The sequence below is a fragment of the Myotis nattereri genome (assembly GCF_964212035.1).
Source record: "Myotis nattereri genome assembly, chromosome: 3".
Lineage (NCBI taxonomy): Eukaryota > Metazoa > Chordata > Mammalia > Chiroptera > Vespertilionidae > Myotis > Myotis nattereri.
In genome coordinates this window covers 137,996,539-138,019,183 of record NC_138077.1, presented here as the reverse complement: position 1 = coordinate 138,019,183, position 22,645 = coordinate 137,996,539, and the positions used below count along the sequence as shown (strand labels likewise).

At 40.8% G+C, this 22,645-nt stretch overlaps 2 protein-coding genes across 3 annotated transcripts in view; one reads left to right on the top strand and one right to left on the bottom strand.

Moving 5' to 3' along the window:
• The window catches only part of DEK (DEK proto-oncogene), a 35,440-nt gene extending 33,663 nt beyond the window's left edge, over positions 1-1,777 (top strand). For both annotated transcript variants that reach the window (XM_081088473.1, XM_081088474.1), the window contains one exon: positions 309-1,777. In XM_081088473.1, coding sequence (XP_080944599.1) covers positions 309-320 — 12 coding nt within the window. In that variant the 3' untranslated portion in view covers positions 321-1,777. The remainder of the gene's footprint in view (positions 1-308) is intronic.
• A 1,068-nt stretch (positions 1,778-2,845) lies between these two features.
• Positions 2,846-22,645, bottom strand: part of KDM1B (lysine demethylase 1B) — a 47,667-nt gene continuing 27,867 nt past the window's right edge. The window contains exons 12-20 of the mRNA XM_081088475.1: positions 21,876-22,047; positions 18,830-18,957; positions 17,710-17,841; positions 17,087-17,161; positions 14,131-14,247; positions 13,365-13,490; positions 12,357-12,479; positions 10,430-10,582; positions 2,846-4,716 (exon numbers count right to left, since the gene is read on the bottom strand). Of these exons, the coding sequence (XP_080944601.1) occupies positions 4,633-4,716; positions 10,430-10,582; positions 12,357-12,479; positions 13,365-13,490; positions 14,131-14,247; positions 17,087-17,161; positions 17,710-17,841; positions 18,830-18,957; positions 21,876-22,047 (1,110 nt within the window). The 3' untranslated portion in view covers positions 2,846-4,632. The remainder of the gene's footprint in view (positions 4,717-10,429; positions 10,583-12,356; positions 12,480-13,364; positions 13,491-14,130; positions 14,248-17,086; positions 17,162-17,709; positions 17,842-18,829; positions 18,958-21,875; positions 22,048-22,645) is intronic.

The window sequence follows — 22,645 nt, the reverse complement described above, 5'->3', positions numbered from 1 at the left end:
TCCCATTTTAGAGCTTAAAAAATAAAGTCTGCACATTAGTGACAACACCTGACCTTGGATGAGGATGATACAGGTTCTGTCTACTGGGCATCTCAGAGCACTCACACAACTACTTGAGCACATGTTTCTGTCCACCAGTCAAAGGCAGGAGAAAACCAACAATAGCTATAGTTTTTATGGATCCCAACTGATTTCCCAAGGTCACAATAGTAAAATAAAGTTTAAAAATGAAATAAAGTTTTATGCCTCATGTATACCTAATATTGTATATTTGTTATGGGAAAATAATGTTTCTCTTTTCATTACAGCTAATTTCTTGAGATAGAGGACAGAGACAGATGACTTGTTCCATGGATTTAAAGATTTCATTTATACCATTATACCAGCAAAGAGAATGTATTTCCTTTTCTAAATCCTTGTAAGCATTGTGTTGGTAGAATTTACTGCTGACTTTTTTATCTTGGGTGTTAACGTAAATTTGCATTTGCCATTTTTTAAATTGCATTTCTATGCAGTTTTTAGTTTAAAATTTTGCATGGCAGTAATTGTTCCTTGCTTTTATAGTTGCATTTTGTACATTTTGGATTTCTTTATATAAGGTCATAGATTCTTAAACTGTAATAGTTTTTAGTGCAGTTAATATTAGCTTAAGACATTTTTAATTGACTAGGACCGAAACTATTATAACTGGCATTTATACATGCAGAAACCAATGCAGTATTTAGTATATGACATATTTTGAATACAGCACATTTGTCGGTGTAAAAACTCAATGGCAGTGTGTTCATCATATTAAGAATGTACAAGCTTTAGCTGTCCAGATGACTAAATTGGAACTTTTCTCCTGCATGTATAGATATGTCAATTTGTCAGCATGACGAAAGTGACAGATGTTATTTTTGTATTTTCAAAAACAAATTGGTTGTATATAGTTTTTTTATTTCTTTTGTGAGATCAATTTTTAAACCCATATAGATAGGTATCTTTACAGTTATAAACTGAAATGTCAGTGTTCAGCCAGATGGTATTACAGAGCAGTGGAAGTCAGAATTCAGTAAAGAAAACACTGAAGGACACGAACAGATAGTTCTCTACTTTGAAAGTGTCATCGATTTGTAGTTTTAGTGTCAATTCTGCAACCATTGTCTGTAGACACATTTTCTATTAAGGATAGACCAAAATCAACTGAACTTCAAAAATTTATGGAAAATTGGGATTAAGTCCAAGAATATTTGGCTTATAATAAATGACTGATTTTTTATTAACTGCCTTTGCCCATATAAAATGCTGATATTTACAGGAAACCTGGACCTTTATAATTATGACAAAAAGTACAAGGTGTAATGCCAGAATTGTGTAGGCAATAGTATCTCTGACAAAGTATTTCTCAAAAATGGTAAGACTTATTTTTAACATTAAAGAAATTTAATGTGTCTGTAGTATTAGAACTATTGGGTTTTAAATTTTGGCTAATCAGGATTCTAGGTGATTCAACATATGGGCCACCCCTGAATGTAACTAATTTGTCTTTTAAATTGACTGTCTTAATCAGTTTATTAATTAATTTCTGAATTTTAAAACATGCTGCTTGAGAGAATTAGGCCTTTTGATAAACCAGTTGAGTATTTAAAATAAAAATATCTTTGCATCATAGAACAGAAATATGTAAACATCTGTTGATTGTTAACAGGTATTTTCACAATTTTGATTTGTTTCTTGATAAAGTTGTTAAGATGTTAGGAAAAGATACACTTAATAAACGAATGAAATAAACTAAGTCCTACGAATTGGCCTTTGATTTTAAATATAATTTGTTCCTAAAAGCCTAAGCTACCATCACGACCGAACAGGCTGTGTGGGGCGACCAGGCTGGCAGGGGGGTGAGGGATGACCAAACCACTGAGCAGCAGGCTGCAAAATGGTGACGCCCACAGCCAAAAAGGAGGGAATATGCTAAATGACTGCCACACGCTCAAAGATGGTGGCGCCCACAGCCACAAGATGGCCAGCAGGAGAGGGTAGTTAGGGGTGACCAGGCTGGCAGGGGAGGGCAGTTGGGGGTGATTGGGCCAGCAGGGGAGAGCAGTTAGGTGTCAATCAGGCTGGCAGGGGAGTGGTTAGGGGGCAGTCAGGCAGGCAGGCAGGCGAGTGGTTGGGAGCCAGCAGTCCAGGATTGTGAGAGGGATCCCAACTTGGAGAGGGTGCAGGCTGGGCTGAGGGACAACGCCCCCCCTCCCCACCCCCCAGTGCATGAATTTTGTGCACCAGGCCTCTAGTTGTCAATAAAAGTAATGAACAATGATTTTGTCTCTCACATTTGATATCTTAACTTAGAGGTTTTTATAGCATTTACCCGCTATATGAGAATTTCAGAACATGGGTGTTTAAATGGATTTAGCCCTTGAGGCAAGTAATGAGGATTTTAAAAAGTATATACATTTATCATACTTAATATTAAGTAGGTTTTTCCTTTGTAGCACAAGTTTAAGCGCCCAGAGACTAAAGTAATAATTTACTGTGAGCCATTTCAAATGTAAAATATTTTGCATTTATCACTTAAATTATAGCCTATGTAATTTAGAGTGTTGTGCAGTGATTAACTAAGTACACTACAAAGAAATCACCTGGAAAAACCAAAAATGATTTACAAAAGTAAGTTGATCAAGGTTAATAGTTGTTTACTTTATGACCATTTAATTGAAAGGGGATATAGAGTAATACCTATGATCTCAAAGGTCTTAACAGGGTTTGGAGGTGAAGGGATTGAGTTGGTGGGTGTAAAGTTCGGGATGAAAATGTAACTTTAATAAAGTGTGTTTTCATTACTACAATGCAAAGTGTATTTGAAAAAGTCTAGTTTTTATTAAGTAGTTTTACACAACAAGCTGTTCACAATCTGCAGTTAAAACATATTCACAGCTACTCAATTACAGAATCTTCAGAACAATGAAAAACATATTCAGAGTAACTCAAGAATTTAAAGGAAAGTACCTTAAAGAACAAAATGTCAGATGTAGACACTTGAGACAAGAAATGAGAATTTTTTTTATATACATTTACCATACTTTATTACGTAGGTTTTTCCTTTGTAGCACAAGTTTAAGTGCCCAGAGACTAAAGTAATAATTTACTGTGAACCATTTCAAACGTAAAATATTTTGCATTTATCACTTAACACATGCTATTCTTTAAATGTTTAACTTTAAAGCAGAACACTCCCCAAATAGTACCGAGTCTCATCAGATAAATATCAACATTTCCCTGTGTTAACATAGAAACTAATATCTTTTATTGGGAGTGGCAGTGTGTCTGAGTTCACCAAAGATACCATACATTCTTTGCATATGATACTTTGTATTTATAAGCTGACTCTAAATTTTAAAAATACCTAATATTTTGAAAAGTGGCTTTAAAATCATTTTGCATCCCCTTTGTTTTTGAGTCCTTTTTTAAAGCAGACCAATATAATTGAAAAACCTGTTCAGAGACTTTAAAACAAAAGAACTTGTTATCCATGATTTTACCTGTAAACTGAAATTTCTTGGCAAGTTAAGCATCCTTTAGACCCTGAAACCAATGTCTATTTTTAATGACATTTTTTTGGTCATGAGTGAAAAAAGGAGAAAGGAAGTATTTGCCATGTTCTCAGGCTCTTACGATATGGCTTATAAAATATGTAATATTTACCAGGACTTCACATTTTCCTTCAGTTTTCCAGTGGACCTGCCTATGGAATACTGAAAACATAATTCTATAAAAAAGACAGTGCGAAGAGGCTATTATTCTGACAAGATATTTTTGCTAGTAGTTGCCAAAATTAAGGCTATTTAAGTGTGCCATCTGCCCAAACTTGGCTCAAAGAAAAATAGCCCTATAGTTTATGTCTAGTATGAAGACCACACTATCTCTACCCCATTTTCAATGGTACAAACCTGGTACTGCTTAAGAATGGAAAATTTTGCTCTTTTGCCAATGAGTGCACAAATCTAAAATCTTTTATCACAAAAGATACCTGAATTTAAATTTCTTTTGAAAACCCAATGGGAAGTATAATATAAAGTAGTCTAGAAGCTTCATTACTTTTGAAGAATTTGTGCTGTATCCAAAAAGGAAAGATTTCTATCTAAATTTTAACTGAAAGCTCAATATTGGAGCTATACAAAAATCTTAAGGCTCATTGGCAAAGGTAGTGATAAGTTGTCATAGAAGAAAAATACATGGCTCTATTTCTTTTTAATGATTTCTGCTTGATTTCTCAATTTGTGAAAATTGATCAGCTAAACAAAAAGTCAAATTTAAGGGACTCTCCAACCATGGAAGAATCATATCCAAAGAATGAAAGCAGATAAAAGAGGTCTTAATTTAAGTTTATATTCTACCTTTTTCTGAAATCCAGAAGATTTAGCATTAGACTTGTGGAAAATGTAATAAAATATAAGTGCTTATAAATTGGTTCTTAGGGCTAATGCTTTCAGAGTGGTGACATGGGTTTACATTATCAAACCACCTTAGAAATATTTTCAGTTTTGTTATCCAGAGAGGTTTTTGTTTGATTTTATGAAAGTGAGGTTAACGTGTTTCAAACTTTCCCATTTGAGGTACAGAAGAAAGCTGGGTCCAGACAAAATCCATTTAAAATGCCGCAATCTTGCTTGCTTCTCGAACACCACTCAAATATGCCCCTGTAACCGTTTGTGGAAAATGTCTGTTTGTTGCCTGTAAAAAATAATTGCATAATTTGAGGTCACATATAAGGAATTCAGATGATAATCAAGTGATACAAGTTTATGCCTTCTGATCCTCTTAAAGACTAGTGCCACTCCTGTGTGCTGATGCTAACAGTACTCACCCATCTAGCACTTGACCTTTTCTGGTGATCTCCCATGCCTTACCAAATATATCCATTCTACAATGTATTCAGCACTCCTGTGAAGTACTATTTGGCATTCAATAAGGTACTTACATATGCCAAGTACTAGAATTAAGTACAGTGAATAAGATACAGTGCTTCTCATCAGACAAGTAATCTAGCTCTTAAATCAGCAATAAATGAAATAAGCACAGAAATTGAATCATACTTAATCCACAGTTGATGTTTTGCTAGATTGGTGGACAAAAGGATGGAGTTGAGGTACTCAAAGGACCAGTAAAACAGGAAGGGAAAAGTCAAAAGGTTGAGGGGCTGTCAATGGGACAACCTCACTTTCAAGGAGTTTGTAGTGGGAACAATAAGCAAACCTAGAACAGGAAAGTAGGCCTGGATAATGGCTACTTTCCCATAGAGTGAAATAGAGTGAGCAGGTCTTGGAAAGTGGATACGAAACAGACGAAGTTCCGTGTGAACTACTTTAAGTTCCATGTCACCTAAATTGGCTGGGGTGAAAGGGATGTGACATGGAACCTAGAAGTGACAAAAACTTCAATAAATGGGTCACATCAGCAGGAATACAATTACTAGTAGGAGGAGAGAGTGACTGACAGAAACCAGAAAGAAATGGGTTTTATAGAAAATACCTAGCAAAGGAAAGCAAAAAAGGTTCTAAGTCCTGCTCATTAGGGCACATGAGCATAATATGGCCATCACCTGGAAGCAGCTGACAGTGTAGCCAGGTATGCAGCTGTTACATCCTGTTCCTACAAAGTTGGCTCTTCACAGGCAAAGGACTAGACCAGGGGTGGGCAAACTTTTTGACTCGAGGGCCACAATGGGTTCTTAAACTGGGCCGGAGGGCCGGAACAAAAGCATGGATGGAGTGTTTGTGTGAACTAATATAAATTCAAAGTAAACATCATTACATAAAAGGTTACGGTCTTTTTTTTTTTTTTAGTTTTATTCATTTCAAACGGGATCGGGCCGGATCCGGCGTGGGCCGTAGTTTGCCCACGGCTGGTCTAGACAAAGATCACTGGTTTCTAAATGATGGTCTTTTGTGATCATTTAAAAGTCATCAGAAAAAGTAAAAACACTAACTCTATTGTAGATGAAGCTAGAGATCTTGATAATTCCAAACTATAACATACAAAGAATGAAACCAGATAAAAGAGTGCTGAGAAGTCACTTTGCCAAGTTTGGGGGGTAGGAGAGGATGAAGTGATGACAAAAGCAAGCCAATTCACCCGAAAGAATCCTTAAAAATTCTCAGCCACTGAGAGCACCAGGAACCATGGAGCCAGAGAGGTTGGGCATAAGTGAAAATGGAATTAAACGCTATGAAGAGCATTCTGGCCCCTCCCCAGGTTTCCCACTGCCACCTGCTATACCCCACACCCCCCAGGGTATCAGAGAGAGGGCAGAGGTAAGGTGCCAAACAAAAGGGGGATTAAGTGAAGTCTTCATGACTAAGGCTTCAGGCCCTCAGAATGCCAGGAGCTGAGCTTTCACCTACATGTTCCCACAGAAAAGCTATAGATACTGATTTGGGGATTCAGCCCCAGTTGATGAGCTTTGCTAGAGCTTTCGATTGTTTTTTTTTTAAATGACTCAAAGCCCTGGCCAGTGGAGCTCAGTTGGGTGTTGTCCTGTGTACCAAAAGGTTGTCAGTTCAATTCCAAGGCACATACCAGGTTTGCAGGCTCAGTACCTGGTAGTGGGCATGCAGTAGGCAGCCAGTTGATGTTTTGCTTTCACGTCGATGATTCTCCCTCCCTCTCTCTAAAATCAACAAAAAATATATTTTTTTAAAAATATATTTTATTGATTTTTCACAGAGAGAAAGGGAGAGAGATAGAGAGTTAGAAACATCGATGAGAGAGAAACATCGACCAGCTGCCTCCTGCACATCTCCCACTGGGGATGTGCCCGCAACCCAGGTACATGCCCTTGACCGGAATCGAACCCGGGACCCTTCAGTCCGCAGGCCAACGCTCCATCCACTGAGCCAAACCGGTTTCGGCAACAAAAAATATTTTAAAAAATAAAATGCCTCACTGAAATCTGAGCAAGGAATGGCTATTTGGACATGTGGGAGGCACCAGCTAAAGGAGATAAGATAGGAACTCAGAGGAGTCATGCAAGGAACAAGTTAGAAGAAACTACCACAAAGGAATAATCTGAGAACAATAAAGTGCTCATAGATGCCAAAATTTTAAGTCAGTGTAAAGACTGGATGACAAATATCCCCATCACAAAAGTAAAATAAAAAGATGAATAATAACAAAATAAACATAGGAGTTCTAATATATGTAACACAAGATCAGAAATAAAGAAAAAATGCAGAAAATAATCAAAAGTAAAATCTAGGGCTGAAGGAAGAGAGTTTCTAGATGCAAGGAGTCCAAAAAATGCATAGAAAGGACTGGAAATCAGAACAGCAGATAATTTCTCAGCAGAAGTAAAACAAGAAAGATCGCTCACATTAGGATAGTTGTCAAAAAAACGAAGCGGTGTTGAGGATGTGCAGAAACTTGAACTCCTTATGCCCTGTTGGTGCGAGTGTAAAACAGTTGCTGTGGAAAACTACAATGGTTCTAAAACTTAAAAATAGAATTAGTATATGATCCAGCAATGAATGCCTCTTCTGGGTAAATATCCAAAAGAACTGAAAGGTTGTTGAAGATATATCTGTATACCATGTTCACAGCAGCATTGTTCATAAGAGAATTTTTTTAAAAAAGGTGGAAGAAACTCAAGTGTGCATGACAGATTAATGGGAAAAGAAAATGTGATATGTACATATAATGGAATATTATTTAGTCTTAAAAAGGGCATTCTGACACATGCTACAACACAGATGAACCTTAAGGACATTATGCTAAGTGAAATAAGCCAGTCACAAAAGGACAAATACTGTATGATTCCACTTATATGGTGATGTTCCTTGAAAAAATCCATAAAGCAGAAAGTGGTAGCTGCCAGGGGCTGGGGTGAGGGGAGTTGTTTAATGGGGACAGAGTTTCAGCAGGATGAAGAAGTTCTGGATATGGATGGTGGTAAGGGTTGTATAGCAATGTGAATGTATTTAATGTCATTTAGCCGTACTCTTAGTTAACTTGGTTATGTGTAGTTTATCACAATTTTAAAAATCAATATATAAAAAGAGAGGGGTCTAGAAAATTAAAACCCCCAGCCCTGGAAAGTGGTCAGGAGGAGATGTTCCCGGGAGGACAGCTCTGCAGAGGGCCTAGAGATCAACCAGCACGGATGGGAGCAGAGGGATGAGGATGCCAGGAACAGGGTTTTTTAAAAAAAGGGCTAACACCAGCTCATAGAGATTCAACTGTGATTTAGAGATGACTGAAGGGTGGGAGGCTAGGATTAGGGGCTTCTAGTCAAAATGGTAGTGTAGGTAAATGTATCCTCCCACAACCACATCAGAATTACTTGTAAATTACAGAACAACCATCATTAAGAACCACCTGAAATCTAGCTGAACAGAATTCCTACAACAAACGATATAAAAAAGCCACATGAAGATTGGCAGGAGGGGAGAAAATGCAAATGGTTTGGTCCTGTACCCATGTGTGGCAGCTAAAAATCGGGAAGAATATCTTGGCTTTGGAAGTACCCCCCACTCTCCCCAGGAGCAAGTGGTCCCAACCCCACACCCAGGCCAGGGTTCCAGTGCCAGGAAGAGAAGTCCCCATAATGTTTGGCAGTAAAAACCAATGGGGACTGTGGCTGAGAGACAGAGGCTGCTGGAGTACCAGGCAGTTCCTCTTAAAGGACCCAGGCATAGACTTAGTCAGACTCATTTCCTCTGAGCTCCAGCACTAGGGCAGCAGCTTGAAAAGCACCAGACAAAAGGGAGGAACTGAATTGTTTGGCATTAGGGCGAGAACTGAAGGGGCATCTTTCTCCCCAACAGAAGTGCTGGCAGAGGCAAGTGTTTCTTTTCTGAGTCCTCCCCTGATACCTGGCAGACAGGCGCCATATCTGAGTCTCCATCAACCTGGCCCACACTGTTGGCCCTGCCCTGGTGATTCCCTGAGATCCTACCCCACCCAATTTGCAGGCCCACCCAAGCTGTTTCCAGTGGCTTTTCTGTACAAATTGCTGTCTTGACTTGCACTTCAGACTTTCCTAAAATTTCTCAAACAAGCAGCATCTTGCCTTGGTGTGCCCAATACTTCTTGTTTAGTGGCCCCAGGCCCAGCACACTAGCAGCAGCCAGCCTTGGTTAGCAGCTTGACCTCACCTGGACACCTCCAAGCCCAGCACAAGTAGCAGCAATTTTCTGATCATTTCGTATCTTATGCTGGAGGCCCCAGCAGAATACAAGAGGCGGCTGACCTAGGCTTGCACCTCCAGGGAGGCCCCAGAGCCACTGCACCTGGTGGACAACTTTGGACCATGTTGAAGCACCACCCAAACACATCTGTAATACTTTCAAACAATAAAGATAAATTTAAAAAACAACAGTAAAATGCAAGAGGTTAAAGACAAAGAGAATCTTAAAAGCAACAGGAGAAAAACAGTAACTACAAGGGAGCACCCACAGACTGTCAGCTGATTTCTCAACAGAAACTTTGCAGGCTAGAAGGGAGTGTCAAGAAATATTCAAAGTGATGAAAAGAAGGATCTACAACCAAGATGACTCTACCCAGCAAAGCTATCATTTAGAATCAAAGGACATATAAAGAGCTTTCCAGACAAGAAAAAGCTAAAGGAGTTCATCACCACCAAGCCAGTATTACATGCAATGTTTAAGGGTCTTCTTTAAGAAGAGGAAGAAAAAAGATTAAAAATATGAATAATAAAATGGCAATAAATACACATCTATCAACAATTGATCTAATAAAATAAACAAGCAGAACAGAAACAGACTCATAGTTAACATTTTTATGGTTGCCAGATGGGAGGGGGGTTGGGAATGGCTGAAAAAGGTGAAGGGATTAAGAAGTACAAATTGGTAGTTACAGAACAGTCATGGGAATGTAAACTACAGCATAGGGAATATAGTCAATAATATTCTGGTAACTGTATGGTATCAAATGGGTTAGAAATGCATCAGAATCATTTAGTAAGTTATGTAATATCTAATCCTGGTATATATACCTGTAGCTAACATATATTGTATGTCAACCATAATTGAAAAATAAAACATATTTAAAGTTAAAAAAATTAAGCTAATGAAAAAAAGGGCTTATAATGACTGTGTAAGAATGGAATCAATGAACACCCTGACTTGGCAATAAGCAACATTTACCTAGCCACATCACGTAAACATTAAATGGGTTAAATCTTTTAACCTGACAGAAAGTCAGGAGATAATGTCTAACTTGTTAAATCAGGAGACAATATAAATATTTTAAAACATAAAATAAATTCCAGAAGATATAACAGAAAGAGTTAAAAACTGCCCTGGGATTTTGAGGAGGATGTTGAGAGGACATTTGTTGTTTGTCATCATAAGACTTGACAGTATTTGACACAGGTTTTTAGAAGAGTAATCAAAATAAAAGGAATTGGGTTCAGGATCATGATACACACCTCGCCAGCAAAGAAGATGGTTCCTTGTATTTCTTCAGCAATGATGTCGTAGGCTTCACCGCTCCCACCTGTCTTTACAAAACTGTATGCCATCTGGATCCAGGGGTCTGTGCTCCACCGAGTGACAAAATACTTTGTGGGATCTGGGACTTCCTGTGTTGATGTGAAGCAATCATAAAATGGGATCAAGAAGTGAGTTGGACATGGTGCTACACAAGCATAAACTTACAGTCTTCCCTCCCATTAGAAGCTGAGCTCTTTGTAGCCATTCTGAAACAGCCGTTCTCAGTATGTTCCCTGACCCCACTATGACTTTCCCTGTATCTGTGCACCATTCTCTACCTCTTGCCCAGCTCTGCAACCTAACCCCATTTGCGTCTCCTCACTTTTCACTTTATCCTTCTGCCAGACACACATTCCCCCCACCTACCTGGGGCCATCACCACTGACGAAGAGTCTGGGCATTCCCTTCCCACTGCCTGGCCTGTGCTACAGAGATGGAAGGAAAGGGGTCTCTGGCTCAGAGTAGGAAAGGAAAGACTGGAGTTCTAGGACCTCAAGGTGAAATTCCCAACCGGCTCCTCCACAGACGGCTATCCAAGGATCTGTTTCACACTCGCTAAGTTTCAAATCATTTTGTAGGCTGACCTCTGACAAGCACCACCATGAAAGAGATTTATATAGACACTGTGTCCTCAGATCTGAATAACTAATTTGAAAACAAATTTTAGGACAAAGACACACAGCTAGCAACTACTGTGAAATATAATCACACCATGCAAAATAAGTAACACCCTGGTGCCTCTCTTTCTCTAATTTATGTAAGTTCTGAGTCATTTCACTTCTTTTGACTTCTGTTCCTTTATATGAAAAAAAAAAAAAAAGCCATTTATAAATCTCCAGAGACTGAGATTTAGTAAAGTGGCAAATAAAAACTATCTTGAGCTCCTTCGAGAGAAGACAGAAAGGAGACTAGCTACACATGTGGGGTGCAAGAAAATTTTGGACCATGTCCCTTTAAAAGGAAAGTTGTCACCAAAGCCTGCTAGGGTTTGGGTAAATGCAGAATCTGTGGGAAATTCTGAGCCTTTTACATCCTTAGGAAAGAAAGGGGGTGTGCATGATGTGTGGGAAAAGGGAAGGAAGACAATAGTGTGAGAGGGATTGGGTCCTGTTATGGGCTACATTTGTGTCTCTTAAAATCCATATGTTGAAACCCTAATCCCCGCTACTTTATAATGTGACTATACTTGAGAAAGAGCCTTTAATGATGTCATGAGAAGTTAAAATTGGGTCGTTGGGGTGGGCCTTAGTCCAGCATGACTGGTGTTCTCTTAAGAACAGATCAGCCCTGACTGGTTTGGCTCAGTGGATAGAGTGTCAGCCTGCAGACTCAGGGGTCCCAGGTTCAATTCCGGTCAGGGGCATGTGCCTTGGTTGCGGGTACATCCCCAGTGGGGAGTGTGCAGGAGGCAGCTGATCAATGTTTCTCTCTCATCGATGTTTCTCTCTCATCGATGTTTCTAACTCTATCCCTCTCCTTTCCTCTCTGTAAAAAATCAATAAAATTTAAAAAAAAAACAAAACCAACAGATCAGGACACAGACAACAAAGAGAGGCAGCCATGTGAGGTCACAGCCAGAAAGCGGCCATCTGTCAGTCACAGAGAGAAGCCTCAAGAAAACCAAACCTGACAGCACCTTGATCTTGGACATCTAGCTGCCAGAATGGTCAGAAAATAAACTTCTATTGCTTCAGCCACCAGGCTGTGGTATTTTGCCACGGCAGCCCTAGCACACTAATGCAGGAGAACTTGGGTGGAAGCTGGATTATGGAAGAGAACAATGGGCCCACTGCCTTGATTCCTTTCACTTGGCAGCGATGGCTTGCTCTGGCTCCACCGCTCTGGGGAGCAGGGGTCTCCGACCTGCTCCTTGAACAGCTCCCGGAGCGTGGCCATGCACTGCTGCAGCACCTGCTTGTCGTCCAGGTTCCTCAGGGAGGCCACCGCCTCCCCAGCAATCACTGACATCAACACGCTGTGCTTCTTCTGGACACACGAAAGGGAAAAGCAGTTTACACCTTTTGCTTTGGTAAAATGCACAGTTCTAAAGAAATGACGTCACTCTCACACATTAAATTTCATTATTTCCTACTGTCCCCTATCCCTTTAGTCACCAGTGTTTTCCTCACAAACACTCGTTATTCACCTATGCATTTTTTATTGTTCCCTGTTGAAGAGACTCAAAAAGCAATGTTAAGTATCAAATTCAGGGTTCTCTTGGCTTTTCCCTTAATCCAACTTGTTTTAGATGAAGTGGAAGAAGGTTGTGTAGGAAAGGCTATGGATAAGGTAATGGAAAGAACTTTCCCAAATGCTAAAGAAAATTTGCCCTGGACTCCCATATGAAACCCTTTAAGATGTTTCTTGGAATGGAGACAGAAAAGAAACAACTGGGATTCTTTTGCCTGACATCAGCACTACCTTACCTTTCAAGTGGTGGGCATGCCCTCCCCTTTTCGGTCCCCACCAATCATATCTACTGGCACCGAGACCTGCCTTCACCCGGGCCAGTCACATCTCACCCTTCACAGCACCACAGGGGGACCTGTGGAGAATGCTCTTCAAGTGCCCCTCATTACTGTGCTGTTATGGCCTCTCCCTGAGGAGTTCCCCATCAGCCTGAAGTAACAGTTTCCACAAGTGACTAATTCATTTCGCAGGCAGTAACATTAGTACTTCGAGACAATATGGCAGATATTGGGGCTCCTATCCTACAGGAAAACGCCCCAGTCCAAGTATCCTCCCAGAATATAAACAAATACCCAGAGTATCCACAGTGTCATTAGCTTCTGAGCTTGAGATGTAAATACTTACCACAGCAAATTTTAAACTGATAAGGGAATTCAAACCACACTTCACCAAAAACTTTACCTGGGGATCCATGTCATAGAATACAGCAAAAAGCCCTCGCTTGCTGGCACTAGGAGGAACGTGCCCGAAAAAGTCCGCCCCTTGAACTTTACTGTCCCAAAATCGGTAAGGAAATTGCAAGGCAATCTGGAAAGTGAGCAAGAGGAAGATGGCTAAGTGTTTCTTGAAACAAAAGTACAGCAATCTCTAAGAAGTAACCTATGGCTCCTAACTAACACTATGTTCAAAAAAACCTCACTACTCCCTTTCATTCTCCCACCTCCTTTCTTCTTTCCATGGGCATCTGGCCTTTTATGTCCCAAAGTCTCTAGGCTACTCTAAAACGCAAAGCACCCCAAGACGTGGCCTTGAGGCTTATGTCCATAAGATACATTCTGACTCCTCACAGGTCTGCAGTACCTGCTGCAGCACTGGCAGATTCTACTGAAGGAGATTTTAAAGGCAGAGGGGAAAACCTTCTCCTCACGGGGGCTAATTAATGGAGGGCAGATGTGGAAAGCAGAAAAAATTGTTTACTTATATACCAAGTTCGAATTATGAATAACAAGCTTCATCCTCCTGAAGTTAAAATTCACAGACCTCAGCCAACTCTCCTTATGTTTTCATAATGCCCTTTTGTATTCTGCAGGAACAATTATTCAAATGAAAAGGAAAGCTTCAAATTTTACTTAGATTCAAAAATGAGTAACTACTTCTCAATATCAAAAGCAAAGGAACTCCTGTCATCTGACATTAATCTCTGTGGTTCTGAGGCTTAAGTAACCACCTTTTCAATGATGCCTGCGCCTAAGCTGTTGATGGCCTTCATCTTCTTGTCTGACAGCGGCGGGTTAAACTGAAGGGCGCCTTTCTGCAGCAAGGCCAGTGGAACAGTGACTAACGCCTGTGGGGAATAATTAACAGTTAACACACAAGCAGCAACTGGACCTCGTACCACTATAACTCAGTGGGTGCACTTCCAGGGAAATTCAGAACATTCCTCTCTACTGCCAGGCATGAGATAGTCAACATCCCAGGTTGTTATACTCGTAAGACCAAGGGCTGCCATGTTCGCTCGCAGGCTGTTCACCGCACAAGGGTGCACGGCTGAGCAGACGTGGCACCCACAAGGAGGAACCTGCAGAAAGGACTTGATGATTTACAATAACCCCAGGTTCAGAAGAGTCCACAGATCCCAACCCTGAGAAGCAGTGCTGCAAGAATGGACCTAATGTGGAACGAGGAGAACTAGACCAGTGTGGCATTCCTGACACTTTCTAATGTGTGGCCCAGGTAATACCTGCCCTCCTAACCTCAACAGACTGGGGTCATGCTTCAAACAAAAACCCTTACAATATACATCAATAATATGCTTCATAAATGGTAAAGCACATCACAAACACTAGGGATTATTATAATCATGTAAAACCACATGAAATTTTTTTTTAAAGGAGGAAGCAATTTATTGCAGGGTCTCAAATGGCGTACAGAAGTGAAGTAAAAGCCAGACTATACCTTCCAAATCATACAGGCATCTGTGTGACCGAACCATTTCTTATTGAGAGCCTCAGCTGCAAAGGAGTCTGGGAAACGGTGTGTGTGTGTGTGTGTGTGTGTGTGTGTGTCACTTGCTTACTTTCCATCATCTACAGTGCAAGATAACAGGAGATGGGAGTGGAATGAAGCTGAATACCAAGCACTATATCTACCACGGCCTTCATCAAAGATTTAGTGTATTTGGCTTGAACCCCAAACTCCACAGGAAATTCAGAGTTCTTCCTGGGATTTTGTCACTGTTTTCTGCCACAAGAAAATCAGAAAATCTTAGAAGTAAAAAACATGTACTCTATCCTTAATCTGGTTATAGAAAATAGCTACCATGTAACCAAAAAATAAAAGCATAACTACTCTTCTGGATATATAAATAAAACTACAAGAATATAAGGTCTGGAGGCTTTCTTAACAAAAAAGCTTTCAAAAGCACAGAAACGTGGGTAAACCAATAGGCACAAGATATGAACATACCCTGGTAAAGAATAAAGCTAGACAGCAGTGGAAGCAGCCTAGATTGAATTAGAGTTTGTCAAATGCTTATCAGTGTGTCCCACTGTTGGGTGGGAACTCTTTCATTTATAAACTGGGACCGTGTGATGTGTGCTGACAACCATAAATATTTGCTTTCAACCTTCAGAGCAGGCCTTGAAAGGCAGGCTGGAGCTATGCCCGAATATCCCTGGAGAGTCAGGACACAAAGAAAGCTGAGCAAGCTTGCCTGACCAGGGTGAGCAGAGGGGACCCAGCAGGGCGAGTCTAATTAGCATGTTATCCTGAGTGCCAAAAGGCCAAGTTACGCAATAGCAGAGGCTGAACTATTGGCTGACTTGCAATTTTAAAAAAGGAATTTTTTTTTAATTACCACTAGGAAGAACTTGAGAGATTAGCTTGATTCTCTCCGGGCTCACAGATAAGGCCACTGTGGCCCGGGGGTTCTCCACTCTGGCTGCATGCTGTAATCACTTGGGGAGCATTACAAACACGACCAGACCAATTCAGTGAGAGTTCCTGCAGAGTGAGGTTTTGCAGCCTTTCTTTTTTAAAAAAAATATGTATTTTTTTTATTGATTTCAGAGAGGAAAGGAGAGATAGAAACATCAATAATGAGAATCACTGATTGGCTGCCCCCTACTGGGGATGGAGCCCACAACCTGGGCATGTGCCCAGACCGGGAATTGAACCCTGACCTCCTAGTTCACAGGTCGATGCTCAACCACTGAACCACGCCAGCCGGGCATTGCAGCCTTTCTTTTAAAACACTTTCCAGGTGATTCTAATGTGCAGCCAGGACAGAAAACCACTATTAGTCCCAAGAAATATAGCATCACTACTACCAGCTACGTAAAGGCAGGAATCATATGAGGACCCATCCCCCGGACTCAGACCTCGTCTTTCCATTTGACACGCAATCCTTTATTTCTGTATGAATATCAAGGACTGTGAAATACTTTTAGATAACTGAAAATTATAAAACATAGCTAGTCTAGGAACTAGTGATGGTTTATCAATTATACTTTTTGGTAATCATTTAAGACATAACTAAATTTAAATAAACTTATGGGTTTATTAGTCCCCCTCCACTCCAAGTAAGCACTCTGTCCTCCAACACTACAGGGAGCGCTGTGATTTCACATATCACATTGCAGCACCTTTCACTGTCCACCTACATAAGTGGTTTACAAAGAATTCAAATAATATAAAAGTACGACTGCAGTTTCAAAATGAAAACACAGATCTTTCTTGATTTAAAAAAAAAAATTGTTCCATGATAAAACAAAGAACAACTACAAAAAGCCCTACCAACCTGGAAAACACTGAATTAACGTACGATAGGTTTTTTTGAATGCAGGACTTTTTAGAACCTTTAATATGCTATTTAACCCTAAAACTAGACTGTAGCAGGTAATACTTTCCAAACTTATGTGGCCAAAGAATTTATTTTTCTTGTTCAATTTCCAGGACTAATGTACCACAGAACCCACTTTAAGAAACACTAATCAGAATTCTATCTACATGAATTAATACAGTATTAGATTAGTTAAATCGGATTTGCATTAAGTGGTCATACAAAACTCCTCAGAAATCAAACAAGGCTCCAGGCAGGTTGCCAAAAGCAACTTCTTGATAGAAAAGACATCTTTCCCTTACTGCCAAGCCCCTAAAACACCTAGAGAAATTCTAGCACTTACCTTTTGTGCTGTATACCCTGTCCCATCTGTCGTGGTAACTTGTACTTCATCTCCAGAATAATCAACCTTCTGTACCTGCTCAAGAAAAACAGAAAAGCATGATGGAACCATATGACCCAGGACGCTTTCCAGTTCTCGTAGTATGTGAGTTTATATCTCCAAGGCTGTGGGAAATCATTTCCTGGCATTCAGAGACCAAAACAACAGTTACAGCCTATTTCAAGGAACTACCACTCAGCCATTAAAATTCATAAACACTATGTCAAAATGTGGCAAACTGTCATAATGTAGTGTAATATTTGCCTTTATGATTGCAACGTATAATACAAATGCACAGGGACAAAGATTTGAAGGGAAAGCTTTAAAGTAAAAATAACTGCTTTGGGTCAGGAATGTTGTAAGCAACTTGAGCACTTTATTATTAATGAAAATGGATCTGTGCTACTGTTGTTTCCAAACAGTAGCAACTACGCAACTGACATGAATGATACTAACAGAAATACGTGGAGGAACCGGTTGACAGTCACAGCAAGTACCTGTCTCCTGTGTCATCCACAAGCCCCAAACTTCACATCCTCCAAAACTAGGGCCAAACCAGAGCCTCCCAATGCTGTCAAACTCACTGGAGATTTGAGCCGAATATCCAGTCCTTCAGCCAGTTTTTCAATGATGACGGAGTAGCCAGGAGTGAGGAGAGTATGGTCACCAGCAAATTGGGCAAAGAACTCGTTGTGGTCCCAGGAGCGAGCAGACACCTGGGAAACAACAGGAGAGGTTGGGAACAGAAGAGGGGTTCCCACCTCCTCTTGAGGCTGCACCGAAGGGACAAGAAAGGACTCCAAGATGGGAAAAGCCACCTAAGATAGGAGGGCAGAGCTGTCGTGAATAAGGCAAAACATGAAGGAGGGAGGGGACACACAGACCAACCCAGGTGAATCCAGCTGTTGGGGAAGGAAATTGCTCAACAATGCATAGGAACGCTACAAAAGATAGACATGATTTGGGTGTGGGTACCACTCCTTAATGAAAATAAAATCAACAACCCCAGAAAAGGAGAATTCTATGAGAGTAAAACTGCATTTGATCAACTCCATACAAAAATATACCAACTATAGGTCTTCAACATGGAAACTCTATAGAGGTTGAAATGCAGCATGATTTTGGAAAACAGTGCGATCCCAATCACCACGAAGAATCAAATGAACATGAAGAGGTCCCAAAGAGGACCATTCGGTCAGGGGCCATCTGGGGAGCCTCTATCCAAAATATTGAATATTTAAGTATCGAAATCACAGTTAGTTAAATAAATTAGGCAAGTTTAAATTTATTTTAGCAAAACAAACTGACCATAACTGCAAGGATACTCTTTTTTGGTCTTTTGAAAGCAGTGTTTTCAGACCATGCAGGGTTCCACAGAAATGGCCCCGGGGCCTCACTGAGGGGCACGAAAGGAGGGGTGAACGCACAAGGCTCTGGGCCCCTCCCCACTTCAGCCCAGCAGCCCCCCTGTATTAGGGTTACACACTGAGTTTCTTCACGGGCATTATTGGAAAAAAGATTCTCCAACTTTTTAAAAAAATAAATAATTTTTTTCCCCAAAACCACTGAGGTCATTAATATGTTCTGAAATAATGGTTTTTGAACTTTTTAAAAGAAAATTTATCTTTGTTGTTGCAGCAAAACCATTGTTTCCTGTTTACCCAAAGCAGCCCAGGTTCGATATTGAGATGATATAAAACCCACCTGATGGAGGTTGCTGCCACAGGCGTACTCCAGGTTGCTGAGGTGGAACTGAAGCACCTGCTCTTCCAGGTCACTGAAGTGGATGCCGGACTCCTTGATAAAAGCTTTGTAGATCTCCTCTATCTTCTCTGAAATGGGGACGGAGCAAAGCAGAGAAAGCAGCTTCAGCAGCGTTCTCTAATGCCTTATCGTTTGCTCTCAACCTCCTTCAGCCCGCAAAACCCAAAACTTCTCAAGCCCTTTCCCGAGCCGGCTCCGGGGAAGGACATCTGGATAAGGTGGGCTTCTCTCGGGAAGTAAAAGCGTATCTTAACCGGGAAGAAAGCTATGCAGGTTCTGGATCTCCAACCACGTTTCATTTCTGCTTAGCTGAGAAGCTGTTTCTTCTTTTGCCCAAGAAACAGAAAAGCACCCCCTGCGCATGGAAGGACAGACACTCAGAGAGGATCCCCACTCCTTCCTGGTCGCACTGCCATCACCTTCAGGTCAAGTTTTTACAACATCTCGCCTCAACTGGAGGATCTGTGATGCACTGGCCACTGGCTATGTTCTCTCCCCAATAAGAAAACTCCACCATGAACTGCCATCACGTCAGCCCTCTGCCTCCTTGCCTTTAATTACTGGTTCTCGTTGCCTGTGTAATAAATCCAAAACCCACAGCCAGACTGTGCCAGCACGTTTTTAGTCTTTCCCAACACGGCAACACCACCTGCCCACTCACAGGCCCTGCCGCAGCATCTCTTCCTGGCAAAGGCTGCCCTGCGGGGCCTGGACTCGCCTCTCACCACAGCCCCCGCTCCCCGCCCCGCGCCCAGGCCAGCAGTACGGACTCTCCACGCCTCAGAAACCGCGTCTTGTTATCTAACCCCAGCACTTAACTATCCCACTCAACTGGAACTTTCAACTACACACACACACAGCGCTGTGGGACCATTCCAATGACCGGCTAGACTCCTTTCTGGGGAGTGGGGGAGACCCATGACTGACAAATTGTAAGAATCTCAGGCCAGGTCACTTCTTCATAACCTTCCTGGGAAGATGACCACCCAACCCACACACTGCAGACACAAAGCTTCTATACGGCATGTGAACTTGCTTGACTAGCAACAGAACTGAGTATCAGTCAAGTTTTTTGTTTTCTAGACAACTCAAGATTCTCATTTAAAATTTCCATTCTTCCACTAGACTGTGATATGGGGGTGCCATAGCACCTAGACCACTGGGCGCTTTTGGTGTTTTTTGTAATCACTTTCAGAACCATCTTGTAGCAATCCCATTTCTGCCTCCTGCCCTTTCTATTTTTCTTAGGTGTTGTATAGGCCAAGAACCAAGATTGTTGGAACAATATATAAAATTAAGTATAAATAGGTTGAGAAAAGTCTAAGGCAATTTTTATGTAAATACTATCTAAAAGCTTTAGTAATATGCTTTGTAAAATTAACTCTAACTCCTTAATATTTATATTTTTTTTTTCAGCTATGTGCTAATAAAGATCTGAGACAGCTGAGATGCTGCTAGCAGGATATAACTAACCTTATATAGAGGTGTGTGCATTATTAAAGCTTTTCAAAAAATATATTATCAGATGAAACAACCACTTACACACTAAGTTTTGCTGGCCCTCCCTTACTTCAGGTAAGGCCAAGACAAAGCTGTATTATTATGTTTTTATTTGGTGACACTGAAAGAAGTTTAAAGAAAATGCCATCCAGCGACCACCACACACGTGAAAAGCAGTACCAAATTCTGAGAACTCCCTGAAAGCCAGCCTAATAACTATCCTCAATTCCAGAAAATTCAACCACTCACCATTGGTCTGGACACTATGGCATATAATGAAAAGACCCCTGTTGATCCCAGTAAGTTTCTGAAAACATTCTGTTATGGTTTATCTATCAACACTCACCCAGGGCGATCACAGTGCGGGTCAGCCTCAGGGGGTGGGGCGGGCGGCTAAACAACAGGGGACAGCCTGTCCCCGCTACTGAAAAGTTTACCCCAAACAGAGACGGATACCAGAATGAGGAACTAAGAATCCTCACAAAGAAACATATAGTTGAAGCAAATTAACATTCTAAGTGCTTTCAACAATAAAGAATTTAAATAAAAAATAATAAAATATAAATCAGAATAACAAATCCCAAAAACTGAGTTCAAATGTTTGTACTTTAAGAAACTCCGAAGTGCTTCCAAAAACGGCAAGTGAATTCACTAGGTCATAAAACTGTAGGTTAAATAAATATCAACTTAAGCAGCAATTTAGTAAAATCTCAGCTAGTACCTTCATGGAAATGTGTCATGACACACAGTCAAGTTTTCTAAAGAATTGTGATTAATACTGTCTATTCAGGGCCAAAGCCTAAGGAATTTGAAGGAGCCCAACTGGCGTGGCTCCGTGGCTGAGTGTCGACCCATGAACAAGGAGGTGACCGTTCGATTCCCAGTCACAGCACATGCCTGGGTTGCAGGCTCAATCCCCAGTAGGGGATGACGGGAGGCAGCTGATCAATGATTCTCATCATTGATGTTTCTATGTCTCTCCCCTTTCCCTTCCTCTCTCTGAAATCAATAAAAACTTATTTTTTTAAAAAGAATGTGAAAATTATTAAATTACACATTCTTGCATTCTTAAACAAAATATACTTAACCTACCGACCCCAAACGGAAAAGAAACCCTGGCATACAGAAACTCTTACCTAGAAAAGACATTATGTGGTGACTCTTTATTCACATAGGGCTTACCACACTTTGCTTAAAAGGAAGCATCTCTGGGGAATAGAAAATTAAACATTCACATCATTTTTTTTAAACGCCAGCTTTTGTATAAAGTAAGATTTGTGTGGGTGCACACACAGGCAGCTAAAAGTCCCTGCGGAAGTTCTGCGCCCTCTGTAGACCAGTTGGGAGAACCCATTTGTCCAAAATGAATGCTTTGAAAGACTATCCTTATTGCATCACCAACCTCATGGATGAATGGTACTACTGCTGACCACCCTGGGTTAGAATGAGACTCAGAGGAACAATCAGAACACCATTCTCCCCATACCTCCTAAAGGGACATCTTGGAGCTGAGTCTTATCCTTCCTCCACTCAGAGACAACATCCAAGAGAGCATTAAAATGAAAATCCATGCGCTTGTCAATAGTGGGGTCAGTAATTCTTCCACCTTCCTGAATTAAGTCACATCTTTCTCCAAATTTATGCATGCTGATGCCAAGCTTCAAAAATAATAAGAATAAGAAGGTGAAAATTTTCCCTGGAAAAAATATGTACAGGTTCTAAGCTGAAATTAGACAGAGCTCTCCTGGAGAAAATAGCCTACTACCTCTCAAGGATAATGCTAAACATGCTTAACAGAAAGTGGCAGCAAAGGCAGGCAGTGAAAAAAGAATAGCATGAAGTCTATGAGAATGTGAGGGCAACAGCAATAGCTTCTGTGCCAGGCACTCTCCAGCTTGCTGGCCAAGGTTTATCAATGCTGCTGGGGCTGCAGCTGGGCACTGCCTCTCTTCACTCTGACATCCTACCTCCTCTATGGACTCTCATGTAATGAGCACACAAACACACAAACACTCAGAGGTTGGGATTGAATTTACTGTCGATAAATATTTTAGGAAAAACCTTGGACCTACCAGGTCTTCAAAGAAACTATGCAGGGATGCCCAGTAAAAGGTAGGATGTCCAGTTAAAGCTCTCAGATAAACAACATATAATTTTTTTATTTTTTTGTTAGTATAAGTATGTTCTAAGTATTGCATGCAAAATACCCCATGTCATAGCTGGGACATACTTATACTAAAAAAGTACTTTTATTTA